The sequence below is a fragment of the Balaenoptera acutorostrata genome, chromosome 7, assembly GCF_949987535.1.
Source record: "Balaenoptera acutorostrata chromosome 7, mBalAcu1.1, whole genome shotgun sequence".
NCBI classification, from domain to species: Eukaryota; Metazoa; Chordata; class Mammalia; order Artiodactyla; family Balaenopteridae; genus Balaenoptera; species Balaenoptera acutorostrata.
Window position 1 is genome coordinate 82,489,202 of NC_080070.1, and position 22,142 is coordinate 82,511,343.

A 22,142-nucleotide genomic window follows, 5' to 3' on the forward strand; every position below is an offset into this window, starting at 1 on the left:
GTGTTCTAATGAAATAGGTCCTTGCTTTCCCAAACTTTTCTATCATGGCACACAACATCTCAGTAATTTTTTCATGATGCCCTTATACCCAAAGAAATACCTAAAACGATTTCATTTATTATGTAGTTAGGTCCTAACAATTTAACCAGTATTTATGCCCTAACATCTTAGTAACCATTGGAAAAAATAATACCCATAAAATGAAATAAAAATGATATATTTATTTCATTGTTAATAATTCAAATTATGTATCAGTGGGGTATGTTCCTGATGGGCACTGCACAGCTACTCAAATGGTGGAATTGGATTGGACACTGACACTCTCATTTCCTGTTCCACACTGATCTCACTGATTTTCTTGCAGTACATTTTTTTTTATCACCACAGTCATCACAAACCAGCCTCACAAAGGTATGACATTATCGAAAAGAAATACTTGTCTCTAATCTTAAACTGTAACTATCTGGAGCTGGTAGTTTGCCCACTGTACAACAGATATTACAATATCCTTCTGTGCTCTTATGAGTTCACTGCCATACCACAGAACATTTAAAGATGGTCCATACATTGATTCTCTGTGTTGAATCTAGTTATGTTTGCACGATCATATGTCAAATGAGTTACAACTGTCAAAAGTAAATCAAGACAAAACACATTATCATTACTCTTTTTTTTTTTTCTGGTCTTATTTTTGACCTTTTATCTCTAGTTATTCCCCAACGTTCCTAACTGAGATGCAAGGATATCTGGTTTTAGGAAACTCCACATCTTTAATTGAGATAGAAATAGTTTCAGGAAGTTGTGTGGTCCTTTTTCTAGATTCAGTTTCTTTTTCTTAAAATTTAAACAGTAAAATAATTATTAAGTAAATATAATGGTTCATTACCTAGCAGTTTATCCTTTGCAGCCAGAGCGTAGTTTCTTATAAAAGAGCTGAACTAATAAAGGATATATGGCTTAGAAAATTTAATCCCTACTCCATAACTTTGCCAATGATTACATTATTTTTATTCTTATTTCACAGAACGAGACCTGGAATATAGCTGTCTTCTTTGATTGCTCTCATGTCTAGCATAAATTTATAAAAGAAAAGGTAGCAGAACAAGTATATACACCTAAGTATTATGAATTTCTCCTTTTCTGGTTAATTATTAAAATAAAACCAATATTATATATATATAGGGAGACAGGACCTTATTTGTAGGGTAGCAAGCTTGCCTCCATTTTAGTAAATATCTCCCTATAGTGATGCCACGTTGCCTGAAATTCTATTATAGATCTAGAGTCAGGGACAGCATCTCTTTTTTGGTACAAAATTGTACATTCTATTGAAATGTAACAATTCAGCAATTAGTCCCTTAATCAGCAGAATGAATCACTTTACCAGATCACAGTCCTAATGGTTTTTAAGGCTTTACTGACATAAGGAAATTATTAAGGAGATGAGAACTTATATAGACTGGGATGGAATTTTAATTAAAAGAATATGAAATACTAAGAAGTGATTGCCTGGGTGTTCCACTCTAGAAGGGAGTAGGAACAGGCTGAGAACCCAGCAAAGGAATATAAGGGTGGACTTTTATAACTTCTGGGCTCCTAGGCAGTTGAATAAAAACAGTACCTTTTTCATTCTCTTATAGATACTTAAAATCTGTTCATATTTAAATTGAACACTTTCAACCAATATTGTTCCATTTCTTAGGTAATTGAACGTAGATTACTGCAGGTATAAAATTATAGCCTCGAAACAGGCTTCACAAAATGAAAAAGGGATTTATGTATTTATAGAATTAAACATGTATTGAGAAGTGTAAGTAGACACCCTAATCTGAAGCAGCCAAATGGGTGAAATGTGTTCTCCAGGCAGGGTGTGCTCTGACCAACAGAAATTAATTCAGAAGGAAGTTGAAATGGTAAATCCTATGAAAGGTTTATCTATTAATCTATGTTTTGACATTGCAGCCTACTGATACAACAAAGGTTGTCTCTCATCCAATTACGGGGGAAATTCAGGTATGCAAGTTTTTAAAAGATCATTGTTATACCATCTTTTGTGGCTCTTTTTCCCACTGGTCTGTTGAAATTGTAAGCATTGTTAGAACCTTTCCTGTTTTATAACATATATAGATGTATAATGAAAAAATACAATTTTACAGAAAAGTATTTTAATACAAATACATGTTTTATTAAATCTAATGATATCTGTGGAATTCTATACTTCGAAGTCTGCCTGATACCTTAACAGTATTAGTGTATTATGCCTCGGTTACTTTATACATGTTGAAAGTGTTTCAAACATGATAGATTCTCCTGGATATTTGAAGGTTCCTCTTAAAGAGTTTCATGAGTCTAATGCTGTCCTCTTTTCTTCCTCTGATCAATAATTGTCAAATAATTGCTGAGCAGTTCTTTTAGAGCAGTGTTTTTCATACTGGGGGTCATAACCAATCTGTAATTTATCAAATCAATTTAGAGGATTTTGACCAGGAAAATAGAAGAAAATAGTATAAATCACTATATTTTTTAGTTCTGTATGTGTGTTTCTGTGTTTATATTGCATTGTACATGGGCAAAGTCAAAAATGTTAGAAAAACTGTACTTTAGATGGTACCAAAAAGTAATTTAGTGTAGATAAGAAATGTCATGTGGAAAGAATTAACACAATACCAAATAATAACTATTTGAAGATAGTACATTTCAGATAAGGGAAAGAGAACAGTGAGTCTTAGTTGCATCTACAGTACATTTTCACAAAGGGTAACAGAGATTTGAACTAATTTGAGGGTAAGCATAGAGAAAGGGGGAGTGTTTTCCTGGAAGAAATGGTACAAGGAAAGTTTCTTCTGCCAGAGGGTAGTGAAAGGAACAGATCTGCCTTGCTACAGGAAAATGTTCCTGTAGAGATAAGTTGAGACTAAATTAAAAGAACCTTAAACAGAAGCCAAGGGATGTTAGCCACGACATAATAGAGTGATCAGGAAATAAATATTTTGGAGTGAGGGAGAGGCTAATTCAAAGCAATATGTGATAGAAATTCATAAAGCCTTGGCCTCTAGAAAGTATTATGAAGAGTAGGACACAAAGACAAAGAAATCAATTAAGTGTTATCTAGGTACACCCTGATTCAAGCAGAAGTGGAGTATGAGAGTGGAAATGGAGAAAGAGTGCAGAACGTGGGCACCTTACTAAGAAGGAGCCAGCAGGATGGAGTCAGGATCACCTGTGTGCTCTTGATCTTGCTGTATCGCTGCTATTTCCCACTTCTAGAAAAACAGACCTGATGTTTCTTTATTTCACATGCAGCACAGAAAATGCTAGGTGTTCTCATTCATAATATCTCCTTCTCTCTGCTCATTTTTTTAAACTTCTTGCTCATGGGCCAATATGTGCTGTTTCTTTTTGGCTTGTTGTTTTTATTTGTCCTTATTTTATTTTCCTTTCCCTTCAGTAGTAATATTTAATTCTATAGTGGAAATTTACTCTAATAATTTTCCTTCTTAACACCCAGGTTATTGTCTTTTCCTTTTTTTTTTTTTTGGATATTTTCTTATGACAGTGATTTCAAGTTTTTACATTTTATCTTTTGTCTTTTAGCAAAACCTTATTCCAAATGAAACCGTATATAAACACCCAAACAATGAATTGCCAGCATGGCGTAGCTCTGGTTTAGGGTTACTGGGGGCATCTCATTCTCTCTCAGATGTAACCTCCAAGCAACTCTCAGTGTTCTCTAAGGCACCAAATTTACAGAGTACATTTTGGAAAGCACTGTCTTAGGGTAGCCTGCAAATCTCAGTTTCAATAAGAAATGATTTTACTGCCTTACCAGTTAAAAGTGGACTTGTAGGCTAGCAGAGAAAGGAGAAAATGGAGAAGAATTTCTCCTTAAAGATTTGGAAGCCATTCTAAACCTCATTGAAATTAATTGCAAAATAATTCTTCTATTTCAGTACTCCATTAGACACAGTTACTGCAGTTCTAAACTTTTCATTTCTCCTCTTCCTTCACGGCCCTTTGTTTCATGTTTCATATTGCTTCCATGATGGTCAGAGAGACTCTGGGCCTTCCTGTACTGAGGAAAGCAAAGATTCGTTTTCTGCCACAAAACATAACCAGATCAAAATTATGCTGAAATTAGGAAATTATTTTAATTATTAACATGAAGACTATCTCATCTAAATTATTCCGTTTTCAACATAAACATAGCGTATCTGTTTTGTATGATTATAAAAAATACATTCATTTTTTATTTATGGATTTTCTTTTTCAAAATATAGATCTCTTCCTTTCTGTTACTGGATAAACAGAAACAGCAACAAACAGAATTGTCTTATTCTAAATGATGCCAAAAGAATCTTTCATTTGTGACGGTGAAAAATTAGTTAATTTGATTATTTTGAATCATGCAAATATTAATTTGAATTGTAAGTCTTTTACTATTCAATGACAATTTTACAACAGCCATTAAGCATCTATGAGACAGTGCCTCTTCTTTTCTCTTCAGCTTCTAAAATTAAAGAACAATATTTCATTATCTTAGCCTCACTATTAAGAAAGCACGCACAGAAAGAACAGCTATAGGTTTATCAGCTAATGTAATATAGGAAGGGATAAAATCTACACATTCTTAAATATTCTTACAATTCAGTACTAACATCTTTGTCTTTAAATAATGATTCCACCCACTGCTAATTACTTGATGAAATGCAAAAGATATTTTCTAATAAATTCATCAATTATTTAATTTACTTACAAAATTCTGGCAATTGTATTTATGAATGTTAACATTTCTGATTTTCCTAAGAGTAGAAATTTAGTTTAAAAATGGAGCTAGCATTCACTGTGTGATTATCCTAAATGAATTTTTGACAGGCCAGAACTTTCACTGTGGAAAGAATGAACAGCACATTTACTAGGAATTAATGTGTGCCTGGGAGCTCCCAATTAAATTAGACATTAACTGGTCTGTTCAGTTTCAAATAAAATGAAAGTAGCAGTTGATGCTTCTTATGAGAACTTTTAAAAAATACTGGTAAAATACTGAATAATAATGTATTATATGTTTTTTAAAACAAAAAAAAATAATGTTCATGGAATATTTGCTGTCCCTTTAAGCTTCAAATCAACTATGATCTTGGAAATCTCATAATACATATTCTCCAAGCAAGAAACCTTGTCCCTCGAGACAACAATGGTTACTCAGACCCCTTTGTTAAAGTGTACCTTCTTCCAGGGCGAGGGTAAGTAAAGAAGCAATATATTCTAAGTATTGTAAATATTGCCCTATGGTTTAAAAAGTAGTGATAGTGTCTTCTGGTCTCTAATTTAAAGAGTTTAATATCTTTTCGTTAGTTTTATCTACATGTCATATTTATTTATTTCCAATTAGTAAGTAAGGTGGAATTAAAAATTTGTAATTAGGCCTTAATGGGTTTTAGGAGAGCCATGATCGTAACAAAACCTGCCTGGATGAGAACACATCAGTATTTCAATTCTGGAAAGCACTTGTGCTATGACCAATCAGGTAGACATTAAAATCATTTCAGGAATTATTTGTGGAAGATTTAAAGAATTAGTTTACTTTTCAAAATGTATTTGTGAAACCAGCATTCAGGGACTCATCAGTTACTCTTTTATAGGACATGTGTATTATTCAATACATTAAATGTTCATTAACTGACTTGATATATTATTATTCATATGCATATTTTCAAATGAGTATTTTAAAATTATAAAATAAAGCTTTAGTTAGCATCTATCATCTCATACAGGTAAAATAAAATGAAAGGAAAAAAAAATCTCCTTGTGATGAGAAGTCTTAGGATCTACTGTCTTAATAATGAGATAAACAATATATTTAGTCAGAAGACACAATTAGCAATCATGAAGACAGGTCAACTGAGATTGTTTACTTTAAGGTACAGAAAGAAAAAAGAATGAAGAGAAAGGAACAATGCCTTAGGAACCTAGGATATCATAAAGTATACAAACATACACAGAGAGGCAGTTCCAAGAGGAGAGAAAGAGAAAAGGGCAGAAAACATTTTTGAAGAAATAATGGCAAAAGATTTCTCACATTTGTTGGAAAAAATCTGCACAGCCAAGAAGCTCAACAGAATCCAATCAGGATAAACAGAAAAAATTTATACCAGGTCTCTTCATAATCATACTATCAAAATCCACAGACAGAATCTTGAAAGAAGCAAAAGAAGTGGCTCATCATATCCAAGGGATCCTCCATAAGATTAACAACTGATTGACAATCAGAAACCATGGAGCCCAGAAGGTAGGGAGATGACATAATCAGTGTACTAAAGGAAAAAGATGGTCCACAAGGAATTCTGTATCCAGCAAAACTGTCCTTCCTTCAAAAATAAAGACTTTTTTTTTTAAATAAATAAGACATTGGAGAGGACCTTCAAGATGCCGGAGGAGTAAGACGTGGAGATCGCCTTCCTCCCCACAGATACATCAAAAATACATCTACATGTGGAACAACTCCTACAGAACACCAACTGAATGCTGGCAGAAGACCTCAGACTTCCCAAAAGAACAGACACCAGAGGGAGACCTACATGCAAAGACAGGGCCAAATCCAATCAGAACACCAGGAGCTGTGCGAACAGGGAAGAAAAAGGGAAATTTCTCCGCGTAGCCTCAGCAGCAGCGGATTAAATCTCCACAGTCGACTTGATGTACCCGGCATCTGTGGAATACCTGAATAGACAATGAGTCATCCCAAAGTTGAGGCGGTGGACTTTGGGAGCAACTGTAGACTTGGGGTTTGCTGTATGCAACTGACCAGTTTCTGATTTTTATGTTTATCTTAGTTTAGTTTTTAGCGCTTGTTATCATTGGTGGATTTGTTTATTGGTTTGGTTGCTCTCTTCTTTTTTTATTATGTATTTATTTTTTTATTTTAATAATATTTTTTTAAATTTTTTATTTTAATAATTTTATTTCTTTCTTTGCTTTTTCTTTCTTTCTTTTCTTTCTTTCTTTTCTTTCTTTTCTTTCTTTCTTCCTTTCTTCCTTCCTTCCTTCCTTTCTTTCTTCCTTCCTTTCTTTCTCTTCCTTCCTTCCTTCCTCCCTCCCTCCCTCCCTCCCTCCTTTTATTCTGAGCCATGTGGCTAACAGGGTCTTGGTGCTCAGGCTGGCTGTCAGGCCTGAGCCTCTGAGGTGGGAGAGACGAGTTCAGGACATTGGACCACGAGAGACCTCCTGGCCCCATCAATCAGCAAGAGCTCTCCCAGAGATCTGTCTCAACGCTAATACCCATCTCCACTCAATGACCAGCAAGCTCCAGTGCTGTACACCCCATGCCAAACAACTAGCAAGACAGGAACACAACCCCACCCATTAGCAGAGAGGCTGCCTGAAATCATAATAAGTTCACAGACGCCCCAAAACACACCATCAGACACTGTCCTGCCCACCTGAAAGATAAGATCCAGCCTCATCCACCAGAACACAGGCACCAGTCCCCTCCATCAGGAAGCCTACACAACCCACTGAACCAACCTTACCCACTGGTGCAGACACCAAAAACAACAGGGACAATGAACCTGCAGCCTGTGAAAAGGAGACCCCAAACACAGTAAGTTAAGCAAAATGAGAAGACAGAGAAATATGCACCAGATGAAGGAGAAAGGTAAAAACCCACCAGACCAAACAAACGAAGAGGAAATAGGCAGTCTACCTGAAAAAGAATTCAGAGTAATGATAGTAAAGATGATCCCAAATCTTCGAAATAGAGTGGAGAAAATAAAATAAATGTTTAATAAGGACCTAGAAGAACTGAAGAGCAAACAAACAATGATAAACAGCACAATAAATGAAATTTAAAATTCCCTAGAAGGAATCAATAGCAGAATAACTGAGGCAGAAGAACAGATAAATGACCTGGAAGATAAAATGGTGGAAATAACTACTGCAGAGCAGAATAAAGAAAAAAATGAAAAGAGGACAGACTCAGAGACCTCTGGGACAACATTAAATGCACCAACATTCGAATTATAGGGGTCCCGGAAAAAGAAGAGAAAAAGAAAGGGACTGAGAAAATATTTGAAGAGATTATAGTTGGAAACTTCCCTAATATGGGAAATGAAATAGTCAATAAAGTCCAGGAAGTGCAGAGAGTCCCATACAGGATAAATCCAAGGAGAAACACGCCAAGACACATATTAATCAAACTATCAAAAATTAAATACAAAGAAAAACTATTGAAAGCAGCAAGGGAAAAGCAACAAATAGAATACAAGGGAATCCCCATAAGGTTAACAGCTGATCTGTCAGCAGAAACTCTGCAAGCCAGAAGGGACTGGCAGGACATATTTAAAGTGATGAAAGGGAAAAACCTACAACCAAGATTACTCTACCCAGCAAGGATCTCATTCAGATTTGACGGAGAAATTAAAAACTTTACAGACAAGCAAAAGCTAAGAGAATTCAGCACCACCAAACCAGCTTTACACCAAATGCTAAAGGAACTTCTCTAGGCAGCAAACACAAGAGAAGGAAAAGACCTACAATAACAAACCCAAAACAATTAAGAAAATGGTAATAGGGACATACGTATCGATAATTACCTTAAATGTAAATGGATTAAATGCTCCAACCAAAAGACATAGACTGGCTGAATGGACACAAAAAAAAGACCTGTATATATGCTGTCTACAAGAGACCCACTTCAGACCTAGGGACACATACAGACTGAAAGAGTGTTCCTGGAAAAACATATTCCATGCAAATGGAAATCAAAAGAAAGCTGGAGTAGCAATTCTCATATCAGACAAAATAGACTTTAAAATAACGACTATTACAAGAGACAAAGAAGGACACTGCATAACGATCAAGGGATCAATCCAAGAAGAAGATATAACAATTGTAAATATTTATGCACCCAACATGGGAGCATCTCAATACATAAGGCAACTGCTAACAGCCATAAAAGGGGAAATCGACAGTAACACAATCATAGTAGGAGACTTTAACACCCCACTTTCACCAATGGACAGAGCATCCAAAAGGAAAATGAATAAGGAAACACAAGCTTTAAATGACACGTTAAACAAGATGGATTTAATTGATATTTATAGGACATTCCATCCAAAAACAACAGAATACACTTTCTTCTCAAGTGCTCATGGAACATTCTGCAGGATAGATCGTATCTTGGGTCACAAAACAAGCTTTGGTAAATTTAAGAAAATTTAAATCATATCAAGTATCTTTTCTGACCACAACGCTATGAAACTAGAAATCAATTACAAGGAAAAAACTGTAAAAAATACAAACACATGGAGGCTACGCAATACGCTACTAAATAACCAAGAGATCACTGAAGAAATCAAAGAGGAAATCCAAAAATGCCTAGAAACAAATGACAATGAAAACCTATGGGATGCAGCAAAAGCAGTTCTAAGAGGGAAGTTCATAGCAATACGATCCTACCTCAAGAAGCAAGAAAAATCTCAAATAAACAACCTAACCTTACAGCTAAAGCAATTAGAGAAAGAAGAACAAAAAGCTGCCAAAGTTAGCAGACGGAAAGAAATCATAAAGATCAGAAATAAATGAAAAAGAAATGAAGGAAACAATAGCAAGGATCAGAAAAACTAAAAGCTGGCTCGTTGAGAAGATAAACGAAATTAATAAACCATTAGCCTGACTCATCAAGAAAAAAGGGAGAAGACTCAAATCAACAGAATTAGAAATGAAAAAGGAGAATTAACAACTCATACTGCAAAGGATTATGAGAGATTACTACAAGCAACTATATGCCAATAAAATGGACAACCTGGAAGAAATGGACAAATTCTTAGAAAAGCACAGCCTTCCAAGACTGAACCAGGAAGAAGTAGAAAATATGAACAGACCAATTACAAGCACTGAAATTGAAACTGTGATTAAAAATCTTCCAACAAACAAAAGCCCAGGACCAGATGGCTTCACAGGCGAATTCTATCAAACATTTAGAGAAGAGTTAACACCTATCCTTCTCAAACTCTTCCAAAATATAGCAGAGGGAGGAACACTCCCAAACTCATTCTATGAGGCCACCATCACCCTGATACCAAAACCAGACAAAGATGTCACAGAAAAAGAAAACTATAGGCCAATATCACTGATGCACATAGATGCAAAAATCCTCAACAAAATACTAGCAAACAGAATCCAACAGCACATTAAAAGGATCATACACCATGATCAAGTGGGGTTTATCCCAGGAATGCAAGGATTCTTCAATATACGCAAATCAATCAATGTGATACACCATATTAACCAGTTGAAGGATAAAAACCATATGTTAATCTCAGTAGATGCAGAAAAAGCTTTCAACAAAATTCAACAGCCATTTATGATAAAAACTCTCCAGAAGGTAGGCAGAGAGGAAACTTACCTCAACATAATAAAGGCCATATATGACAAACCCACAGCCAACATTGTTCTCAATGGTGAAAAATTGAAACCATTTCCACTAAGATCAGGAACAAGGCAAGGTTACCCACTCTCACCACTATTATTCAACATATTTTTGGAAGTTTTAGCCACAGCAATCAGAGAAGAAAAAGAAATAAAAGGAATCCAAATTGGAAAAGAAGAAGTAAAACTGTCACTGTTTGCAGATGACATGATACTATACATAGAGAATCTTAAAGATGCTACCAGAAAACTACTAGAGCTAATCAATGAATCTGGTAAAGTAGCAGGATACAAAATTAATGCACAGAAATCTCTTGCATTTCTATACACTAATGATGAAAAATCTGAAAAAGAAATTAAGAAAACACTCCTATTTACCACTGCAACAAAAAATAAAATACCTAGGAATAAACCTACCTAAGGAGGCAAAAGACCTGTATGCAGAAAACTGTAAGACACTGATGAAAGAAATTAAAGACAATACAAAAAGATGGAGAGATATACCATGTTCTTGGATTGGAAGAACCAACATTGTGAAAATGACTCTTCTACCCAAAGCAATCTACAGATTCAGTGCAATCCCTGTCAAACTACCAATGGCATTTTTCACAGAACTAGAACAAAAAATTTCATAATTTGTATGGAAACACAAAAGACCCTGAATAGCCAAAGCAATCTTGAGAAATAGAAATGGAGCTGGAGGAATGAGGCTCCCTGACTTCAGACTATACTACAAAGCTACAGTAATCAAGACAGTATGGTACTGGCACAAAAACAAATATAGATCAATGGAACAGGGTAGAAAGCCCAGAAATAAACCCACGCACATATTGTCACATTATCTTTGATAAAGGAGGCACGAATATACAATGGAGAAAAGACAGCCTCTTCAATAAGTGGTGCTGGGAAAACTGGACAGCTACATGTAAAAGAATGAAATTAGAACAGTCCCTAACACCATATACAAAAATAAACTCAAAATGGATTAAAGACCTAAATATAAGGCCAGACACTATCAAACTCTTACAGGAAAACATAGGCAGAACACTCTATGACATAAATCACAGCAAGATCCTTTTTGACCCACATCATTGAGAAATGGAAATAAAAACAAAAATAAAGAAGTGGGACCTAATGAAACTTAAAACCTTTGGCACAGCAAAGGAGACCATAAACAAGATGAAAAGACAACCCTCAGAATGGGAGAAAATATTTGCAAACAAAGCAACTGACAGAGGATTAATCTCCAAAATATACAAGCAGCTCATGCAGCTCAATATCAAAAAAATACCAATCCAAACCGAAAATGGACAGAAGACCTAAGTAGACATTTCTCCAAAGAAGATATACCGATTGTCAACAAACACATGAAAGGATGCTCAGCATCATTAATCATCAGAGAAATTCAAATGAAAACAACAATGAGATATCACCTCACACTGGTCAGAATGGCCATCATCAAATAATCTACAAACAATAAATGCTGGAGAGGGTGTGGAGAAAAGGGAACGCTCCTACACTGTTTGTGGGAATGTAAATTGATACAGCCACTATGGAGAACAGTATGGACAGTCCTTAAAAAACTAAAAATAGAACTACCATATGACCCATCAATCCCACTATTGGACATATACCCTGAGAAAACCGTAACTCAAAAAGAGTCATGTACCACAAGGTTCATTGCAGCACTATTTACAAGAGCCAGGACATGGAAGCAACCTACGTGTCCATAGACAGATGAATGGATAAAGAAGATGTGGCACATATATACAATGGAATATTACTCAGCCATAAAAAGAAACGAAATTGAGTTATTTGTAGTGAGGTGGATGGACCTAGAGTCTGTCATACAGAGTGAAGTAAGTCAGAAAGAGGAAAACAAATACAGTATGCTAACACATATATACGGAATCTAAAAAAAAAATGATTCTGAAGAACCTAGGGGCAGGACAGGAATAGAGACACAGACGTAGAGAATGGACTTAAGGACACGGGGAGGGGGAAGGGTAAGTTGGGACGAAGTGAGAGAGTGGCATCAACATACACTACCAAATGTAAAATAGATAGCTAAGGGGAAGCAGCCGTATAGCACAGCGAGATCAGCTTGGTGCTTTGTGACCACCTACAGGGGTGGGATAGGGAGGGTGGGAAGGAGATGCAAGTGGGAGGGGATATGGGGATAGAAATATGCGGATGGCTGATTCACTTTGTTATACAGCAGAAACTAACACAACAATGTAAAGCAATTATACTCCAGTAAAATGTTAAATAAATAAGACATTGCCAGAAAAACAAATCTGAGAAACAGTTTTTTCCCAGCTGAATTGCCCTTCGAGAAATACTAGAGAGAATTCTGCAGGCTGAAATGAATTTAATTCAGACATTACCAACTAACCATATAGAACAGGAAAGGGAAGTTTTTATTTTGTGTTAGTTTATATCTTTATGTAATAGTTATAACTGTAATTTGTCTACTTTTTTGAAGTATAGTTGATTTATAATGTTGCATTAGTTTGTAGTATACAGCAAAGTGATTCAGTTATACATACATATGTATATATATTCTTTTTCATATTCTTTTCCATTATAGTTTATTACAAGATATTGAATATAGTTTCCTGTGCTACACAGTATGACCTTGTTGTTTATCTATTTTATATGTAGTAGTTTGTATCTACTCATCTCAAACTCCTTATTTATTCCTCATCCCACCACTATTTTTTTTAACATGAATATGACAAACTGATAACTTCTTTCTGCCTTTGATTTGGGTCATTAGACCTTCAGTGTTATTTAATGACAGTATTATGGGACAAGAGGAAATGACTGCCAACGGTATTTCTCCAATCAGCATTTGCTAATGAATGAATGAAAATAAAGCACTGTCTTTTATTTTCTATCCTCTTTAATATCCTGGAGTATCACCTTTTATACTATAAGAGAGTGGTTATCCTTTATTTGTTACAGGATATGTTTCAATTCGACTGTTGCAAACTTGAATAACTGGAAAGGTCAGGCAGGTGGCATGAATATGTCAGTCCATTCTGCAGTAGGTAACAGAGAAAGGGTGGGAACTATAGTGAAATGAAGAGTGAGGTCCCACCTAAAGCTATCCCCATGCCATTTGTCAAACAAAACATGCCTTCTGGGTGGGATTTGACCAAAAAGCAGGCTAATGTGCTACTCGTATTCAATTCCTAGCCCTTTCATTAAATTACTCCTAATTATTACAGTGGCCAAGACCTTGGAATTTACTACACTTGTGAGAGATTATTTTCACTTTACTTCTAAGATTATTTTCTGCCTCATGTTGTTAATATATTATGGTATAGCTCCTCTAGTTTTTATTCTTACATTTTCTTCCTTATTTCTGTTCCTAACTTTTTTCTTCCTGTCTTTCCTACTTTCCTGCTGTATCCTTCATTCTCGCTCTTGGAATCAATGCAGTCAAGTCATGGTTGTCCAGAATGCAAGGTAGAGTTGGTTCTCTTTCAGTGTCACACTTCAATGAAATGTCTAGAGTTCTCTTATTTGCCTTTTAAGTACATTCACCTGCAGTTCAACTTTGGCTATAATTTTTATTTTTCTACATGTTGGTATCAGTTGAATTAGGCTAATAGCAGACTATTCTGACCACAGCATTACTAAATATGTGTAGCAGGTGTGTGCATTGGAGCCCAGAAAAGTAGAAAAGAGTAAAAACATAGGAAGGTATGAATAAGGAACTATCACTTTGAAATTAGATATAACTAAAGTTTTCATTTATAATTTGTCTGCTAAAATTCATTTAGCTTCTCATGCAAAAATCATGGCTCAGGTTCTTCTGAGTCTTCTATGACAACCAAACAAAAAAATCTAGTCATTTTTCAAAAGGAATTAACTGATCTTCTAGATGACCAGTACTGGGTGTGTATCTCATCTTAAAGATGATAGCTGTCTGGTCTTTTACCCTCACTTAGACCTGATATTGAAACATCTTCATGCCTTTATACCTTCTGTACCACAAAATTATTGCTGTGTAATATAGGATGCCATAATCTGCCTGCTCTAGGGTGTTAGCAACAGCATAAGAGCAACCTCCTTGGTTTGTCTGTTTTCTGCTAGAGCATGTTGCATCATTACATTGTCAGCTAAGGATATTTCTTAACACATAGCCAAAAGCATTTTTTTGCACATCTCATTGCATTATAAATTAAATGTGTTATTTAGTTGGGGAGGTGAATCTTGTACCATCTGTAGCAACAGGGTGATGGGAATTTTAGTCCCACCCAGAATATTAGTGGTACAGGATTTTTTGTCTGTGACATTAAAATTCAGCATCTTTACTAAACCTGACAAGCTGTTGCCCAAAAGAGGCAGTTTCTGATTTGTAAAGGCTTAAATATTTAAAGATCTCAAAGAACAGTATTAGTCACTACAACGTTTCTGGTGCCCAGAAACTTTCTGTTTCTTTGCAACCACATAATTATGGCAACCAGTAAAATTTGATACTGAGAAAGGTTGCTTGTTATGACTGGCTCTCTCATCTCCAGATCTCTCAGACTGATACGCGAAATGAGTTTTGTTTCGAAGAGATAGTGTCATTTTACAACAGACGTTATCAGTCACTTTATTCAGAAGCTTCCTCTCTTTTATCCAGAGAAACCAGGGGGAAATTGTCAGAATGACAATGATTGTCTATATTTAACTTAGAAGAGAACATGTTTTCTGTAAATATAAATAATGGTCGAAATAATCTGGGATGTATTAGATTACAATTTAGAAGATCTAGAGTCACTTTCTCATCATATCTTTCATCTTGAAATGACTTTCATCATCCCTTCGAGAGTTGTCAATGTGGAAAGGAATTATACTGATGAGGCACTGACATTGTAAGTTAGGCTGAGGAGGCCAATGAGCGAAGTCCTTAGGAACTTGGATTTGAATTTCAGCCCTGCCACTTAGAAGTTGTGAGGTTTCTCTAAAACTATTTCCTCTTCCACCTAGGAATCATAATAGCCCCCCTCCCAGGGTTTTTGTGAAACACAGGGAGAACGCACCAAAAATGATAAGCATAATGTCCGGCACGTAATAAGCTCTCAATAAATGGCAGTTGCTATTATTGCTAGAAATATGTATAATAAACTTCATGTAGCCAATGGTCAGTTATCCCTGCAAAAAAGAAATGCAGAATGCTTGGGCTACTGAATTACACCAAATTATTTAACAACACTATATAGAAAATCAAACAACTTTTCTTCAATAATAAGTGTAATACATCCTTCATTCTTAAAATTTTTTTTAAAATGTCGTGTTAACTAAAAGAATTTCACTGGTCCAGTTTTCTTGTCTCCTTTCATTTCCTCTTGCCATCCTTTAATCAAGATACTCATAAGCTCTGACAGCCCAAATGTCAGCCGAGAGGAGGTGAAAGAAAGACAAGGAAATAGCCTGAAGAGTCCATGAACTCAAAACTTGTCCCCGGATAATTAAGAAATGGAAATGAGCATATCTGAAGGATTTCGTTGTGGTTTTCTCTCATCACACTGTGGGACAAAGTACAGATTTTTTTCCCACTAATGAGATTTTGCCATGACTGAAGCTGATTTTTGCTGTCATGATACCTGGAAGCCTAATTCCTGGCTGGACTTTCTCTAAACACCCTTGTTAGCATCTCAAACTATTTCCTCTGGAAAGAATGTAAAGCAGATTCAGGTGTGTATGTATTTACAATTTGAAGGCCAAAACATTTTATTTCAATAGATTTTAAAGGAAAAAGAGAAGTACAAACATGTTTTAAAGACCCATCCAAAAACCATTTATTTAGCACAGACTGCTCCAGACTCTGTGCTGGGGTTGGAATTGAGAACACAGCCATAGTGTCAGACCTCAGGGAGCACAGAGGACAATCAAGTGACAGCCCATAAATGCACTATTGCACACAGAGAAACAGAGCTTATAAAATGGGATATGCTCTGTGCTTCTTTCTGAATTAAAGGCAACATCCTCAGAGGAGTAATTTTGAAAAAACTACACACACACACACACACACACACACACACACACATATATATTTTTTCCAATCAAGAAAAAACAAAAGAAATGAAGACCTTCAGTACTTTAGATAATTCTATGAAAGTTAAGAACAAACAAGCCATTATATTCCATTCTTCTTTCTCAATTTTTTTTACAGAGAAACTCAGAGAACTTTTTTTTCTGCTGGTTTAGGAGAGGGTAATTGAATTTTAAATACCTTTTTCTGCCACCCTTAAAATCATATCTACCTATGAGAAAATGATTGTCCAATAATAAAAAAGAGAAAGAAAGAAAAAAGAAATTAGTCAAAACTTTAAGGAAATAAAGGTTTAGATTTTTTTAAGTTTTTGGCCACACCCCACGGCATGTGGGATCTTAGTTCCCCGACCAGGGATCGAACCCACGCCTCCTGCATTGGAAAGCAAAGTCTTAACCACTGGACCACCGGGGAAGTCCCTAGATTTTTGTTAAGCACCGTGTTCCATCTTGATTAATTGACTTTTTATTTTCCCTTATTAAAAAACTTATCTGATTATTATATATGACTTAATTGTCCTAAAATAATGTCATTATTGCAGTCTTCCCATGAGGGATTGTAGTGTGTTTACCAGACACGGTAGGAAAGGAAAAGGAACTCCACTTATTTCTCAGCCTGGATTTCTGCTCACATTCCAGAATCCCTCTGCTTACCTGGCCACCTTCAACTTGTAAATCCACAGATTTTGATATGGCAATGAGAACTGTGGAGTTTTCAATTGTGTAAAGTGGGAACACAGCCCATTGACATCATGCCCAAGATGGTCAGTACATAGTAGCTATGAAACAAGGGTTCTTGAAGGAAGAGCTTTGTGTGGCCATCTCTCCGTGTCAGGAAATTCAAGTGTGAAAAGATTGCAAAGGATCTCATTGACATTTACACAGGTCAACCAGGGCTGGTAGAGGCAGGATCAGGAGAAAGGTGTGTTTACCCTCGTTAACCCTAAAGGACACAGACCTTGAATCTTGAGAGAACTAGAGATTCAAACTTATTAGTAAGATTAAGGTAACCTAGTAAAGTGAACATCTAGATTTTTCCCAACTAATTGGGGTTATATGTGAGTGTACCTGAGCAAAAGTAAATTTTTATAATAATTATCCCTAGTTGTTCCACAGCACTCTCTTAGTCTTAGGATATACCATTCAATATTTCCCTAGGCAACTCTAAAGCTGTCCTCATTTTCGATATGTGTATATATACACACACTATAAATAATTTATGTTGTATATATAAAACATTTAATTTGAAGTGTACAGTTTTTGACTGTAAAATAAAGAAGACAAACTAGACACTTCAGCTAATGAAACCTGCAATTAAGAAATTTTATGATGGGCCTAATCAATTGAGTTCATATAGCTCATGTTTCAGAGCAAGAAATTAGTTTCCCTGTGTTTGAAACCTGGTCCTATGAATTAATAACTATGCAACCTTGCCAACAGGCCTGAATTCCTCTGAGCTTCAGTTCTTATCAGCTATAAAATAGGATAATAAATAATACTGGACTCATAGAGTTGCCTTGAGGATTAAATAATGTAACACATGAAAAGCACTTAGAACTCTGCCTGTGAAAAAGTAGCATTTCGTAAATGTTAGCTGTTATTATTTCAATGTGCTTACTTTATAAAGTGCTTCTCATGACATAATGGTATGTCAGTACAATTAAGAGTTTTGCAGTTGTACATTTTGAGAGAGCATAATTCCTGGTGCAGAGCTGGCATTCAGTAATTTTGCTACATATGGGTGAAAAAATGAGTAAAGTATGCATGTGAAATATAACAATTATTAATATTTATAAATTAAAATATGTTGACTAATACATCTTTTTGAAGACATTTCAATAGTTCAGAGTATTTTAATATATACTGACATATCTAGAATTTTAGTAAAAATACGTGAGTTTGCATTTGACATTAATTTCCATCTTCAATCTTATTTTAAAATTTTGTGCATTCAATTTTTCAGAATTTGAAAAAAATAACAATTTTACCACTGTTCACTGTATTATGAATCTTATCCTTAATATGTTTTTCCCATGGTCTCACCACTTGGATAATTAAGTCCAAAACAGAAACTTAAAGCTCATACTATACAATGTGTTTTTTTCTTAGTATACCTACTACAGGAATAGCCATGAATTCTAAAGTAGCAACCAAAGTTGGCTATTAACTTAAAAGTGGTCATATTCATTCTTCTTATGTCATTAATTTAAAGAATCAAAATCATAAAGTATAAAGGGACATAATTTGCTAAAATAGTTATCAATTTTGTTATAAAATATTTTAAACTTACTGAAAATTATAGAAAATACTGTCACAAATACTTGTGTTCTTGCTATCCAATTTTATCAAATCGTAACATTTTGCTATATTGGCTTCAGATTTTTTTTAATAAAAAATATATTACAAGTACCCCTGAAGTCCTCTGAAACCATTCCCCTGTCCTCCTGAGATAACCACAAAATAGTTTAATGTCTCTAATTCCCAAGCTGTCTTATGATATTAATGTTTGTCATCCATATATACAAGTAGACATAAATAATTTACAGTATTATTTCATGTAATTTTAACTTTATATCATGATAATTTACGATAGGTTTTCTTCTGCAAATAATTTGCTCAAGATTTTTTTTTAAGATTTATCTATCTTGATAAATGAAGGTGTATTTCATTTAACTTAACTGCTGCTTAAATTTCATTGAATACATATATCATAATGTATTTATTTATTATATTATTAACACACTATTAGAAATAATGTTGCAATGAATGTTCTTTAACAAATTCCTTTTGTACATGTGGGAGAATTTCTCTAAAGTAGAAGTGGAATTAAGTCAAAGTGGAATTTTCTGGGTACTTGAGTACATAAACTTCACTAGACATAGACAAATTTACCTAAAAAGTATATGTACAAATGTATACTTTCTGTCCACAGTCTATGAAAGTTCCTGTGTCTTTGAATCATTGCCTGTACATTTCCCCAGAATTATTTGCACTTTGTGCTGAATGACAAAATTGTCAAATCCTACTCTCTTTTTTTGTACATTCAGATAGGTTGGTTACAAATGAGAATAGTGCTGCTTCATTTCTTAAATTGGATTCAGTTCACAGTGGCTGAAATGTGAGGTCTTAGGAGACATGAGCTCAGTGGTTCTCAGTGGTTCTCAATCTTGGCAATACTTTAGATTTACCTAGATCATTTTAAAAATTCTGAAGTTCAAGCCTCAACGCAGACCTGTTAAATAAGACTCTCCTTGGGGGTGAAGGGCAGGGGGATGTGGGTGCCGTGCTAGTTGCCCCACCTACCACCCTGGGAACTCAGATCCCAAAGTGATCCTAATATGCAGTCAATGTTGGAAATTATTGCCCTTGTGTATGTCTAGTAAGAGAATAAAGCCAGAGGGAGAAAAAAAGATGCTTGGCTGTAGACCCATCTCTAAAAGCGAATGGTGAACTGGAGCTTGATTCTTAATAGTTTTATCTAGAATGAATAAGTAAATTAGCATCTGGGGAACAATAGTAGGTATTCCAGAATTTGGCAATGCTTGGGACCAGGAACATAACAAGAGTTGGTCTGCCGACAGTTGGGAATAGAACTACAGGTCCAGGGTCAGGATGCAGTACCTTTAGAGTAAGGCAGTTTATGAAGTCCAGGCACGTGAATGGACCCCAAACAAGTAGGTTTGTTTTCTAGGCAGAAAATTTGGAAAAAGCCAGTGAGTGTTAGAGAAAAGCTTTGTCTATGTGGGCACCATTGGCTCATAGCAAATAGCAATAACTCCAACCCCATTAGCTGGTTGATGCCAGTTATAAATGCTTTGTCAGACTTAATTAGAATAAGTTTTGAAAGTAAGTTATGCTTAAACGTGTAAGATATAAGCTTCTAACTGGTGATCAGAGGGTATGGAAGAGTCAAGGATAAACTGAAATGCCCCAAGTTATAATGAATGAGGACAAGTTTTGATTTGGTTCATCATTTGTAACATAAGCTATTGACATAAACCAAGAATTTGTATTTAATTAAGATTGTTTCATAACTAGATTAAGTATTCTACTTTACCAAGGGTGTCAAAATCTACTATAAATATAAGGTAACAAATGTTCATCGAATCTCAGCTATAGCAACGGCCATTTTTCATCCTTTCCTCAGTCAGTACAGTTATTTCAGCTTTTTACAGAAAAAAATGAATTGAAAGACCATTTGGCTTTGCTGACGTGATCAGTTGCAAAACTATTGGAAAGTTAAATATCAAAATATTATTTATAGGACAAGAAGATATTGACATTACTGTATAATACATGTAATTATCTCACACATTCAGGAGAGATTAAGATTTGTAAAATTATATTCTAGTTAGAACACCTAAAAGCTTTTCTTTAAAAAAAATATACCTTAGGGAAAATAAAACTAAAGGCATCCAAGATATTTTTAAATTGTCATTGTGCATTCAACTTAAAATACAGTTTAAGACATGAGGATGATGAGACGATTACATAGTGATTCAAAACAAAATACCTTTAAAAGTCTGCATGCCCTTCAGGTTGACTATGAAGTCATCGGTCAAGGTAAATAATCAGGGTAATTCTTTCTCTTTTTCCAATTCAGTGCTGAGTACAAGAGAAGGACTAAATATGTTCAGAAAAGTCTTAATCCTGAGTGGAATCAAACAGTAATTTATAAAAGTATCTCCATGGAACAGGTATGCAATGATTATTTTCTATATGACAGATTCAGGCTAATATAAAAATAGTGATGACAGAATTATTGAAAGATTGTGATTCATATCAATTTTTCCATACAAACAAAAAAAATTAAGTAAAATACATGCAAGAAATATAGCCAGTAAAAGGAACTGGGTGCAGTTCGAAGATACAGTGAAAGAAAATGTGCACATTTTGACAAAACAGCTAAAAAATAAACAAAATGAATAAGGCTAGTGGGACATTTTCCACGGATTATTTCAAAATTAAATATTTAAGTAGACTGGGCTCTATTTATCATATTTTGAGGGAAAATATTTTCCAGCTAGCTGTATTTTGACTTTCATAAACAAAGAAGAAATAAGATTCAGATGCACTGAAGTGAATTGCCCCTCCTGGCAACAATTTAGGGATCACCTCTTTTCTAAATTGAGGCTTCCTACAGATCTGGCATTGTGCAACTAAACTGTACAGAAGAAAGCATGAAGAAGACTAGTGTAAAGGATTATCGCAACAAATAGAAGACTCTAAGCAAAGTTGCATCAATGTGTTTCTGAAAATCTTCATGTCATAACTTTGTATCAATAATAGAAAATAACTGATGGTTTATAAAGATGAATTCAGAGAGAAAAGAATACAAATAGAATAGGAAGAAGACATCCATGAAAACAATTTACAGATGAGTTGTCTTTCAAAATGAGGTTTCTAATTTATCCTTTGGAAGATTTCTAATTTGACTATGAAATTGAAGCTGGATATAAATTGTGATCTGGGTTCTTGAATTTAAAATAAGTTAAATTCACCTGCAGAAATAAGACAGTGCTACTAATGTGTTTTGGCAATTTACTGAAACAAAAAACTATAATCCAAATACTCTGAATAACCTAGACATTTTTGCAACCTATGAATTTCATGTATTTAAAGAGTATATATAGATTCTGCTTGGTACTTTTAATAATGGGCAGGGG

The 22,142-nt window shown here is 34.9% G+C and overlaps 1 protein-coding gene across 1 annotated transcript in view; it reads left to right on the forward strand.

Annotated features, from left to right (window-relative positions):
- PCLO (piccolo presynaptic cytomatrix protein) overlaps window positions 1-22,142 on the forward strand; it is a 382,545-nt gene that overhangs the window by 285,693 nt on the left and 74,710 nt on the right. Inside the window, exons 14-17 of the mRNA XM_057550295.1 lie at window positions 1,963-2,013; window positions 5,116-5,240; window positions 13,873-13,899; window positions 21,080-21,173. Of these exons, the coding sequence (XP_057406278.1) occupies window positions 1,963-2,013; window positions 5,116-5,240; window positions 13,873-13,899; window positions 21,080-21,173 (297 nt within the window). The remainder of the gene's footprint in view (window positions 1-1,962; window positions 2,014-5,115; window positions 5,241-13,872; window positions 13,900-21,079; window positions 21,174-22,142) is intronic.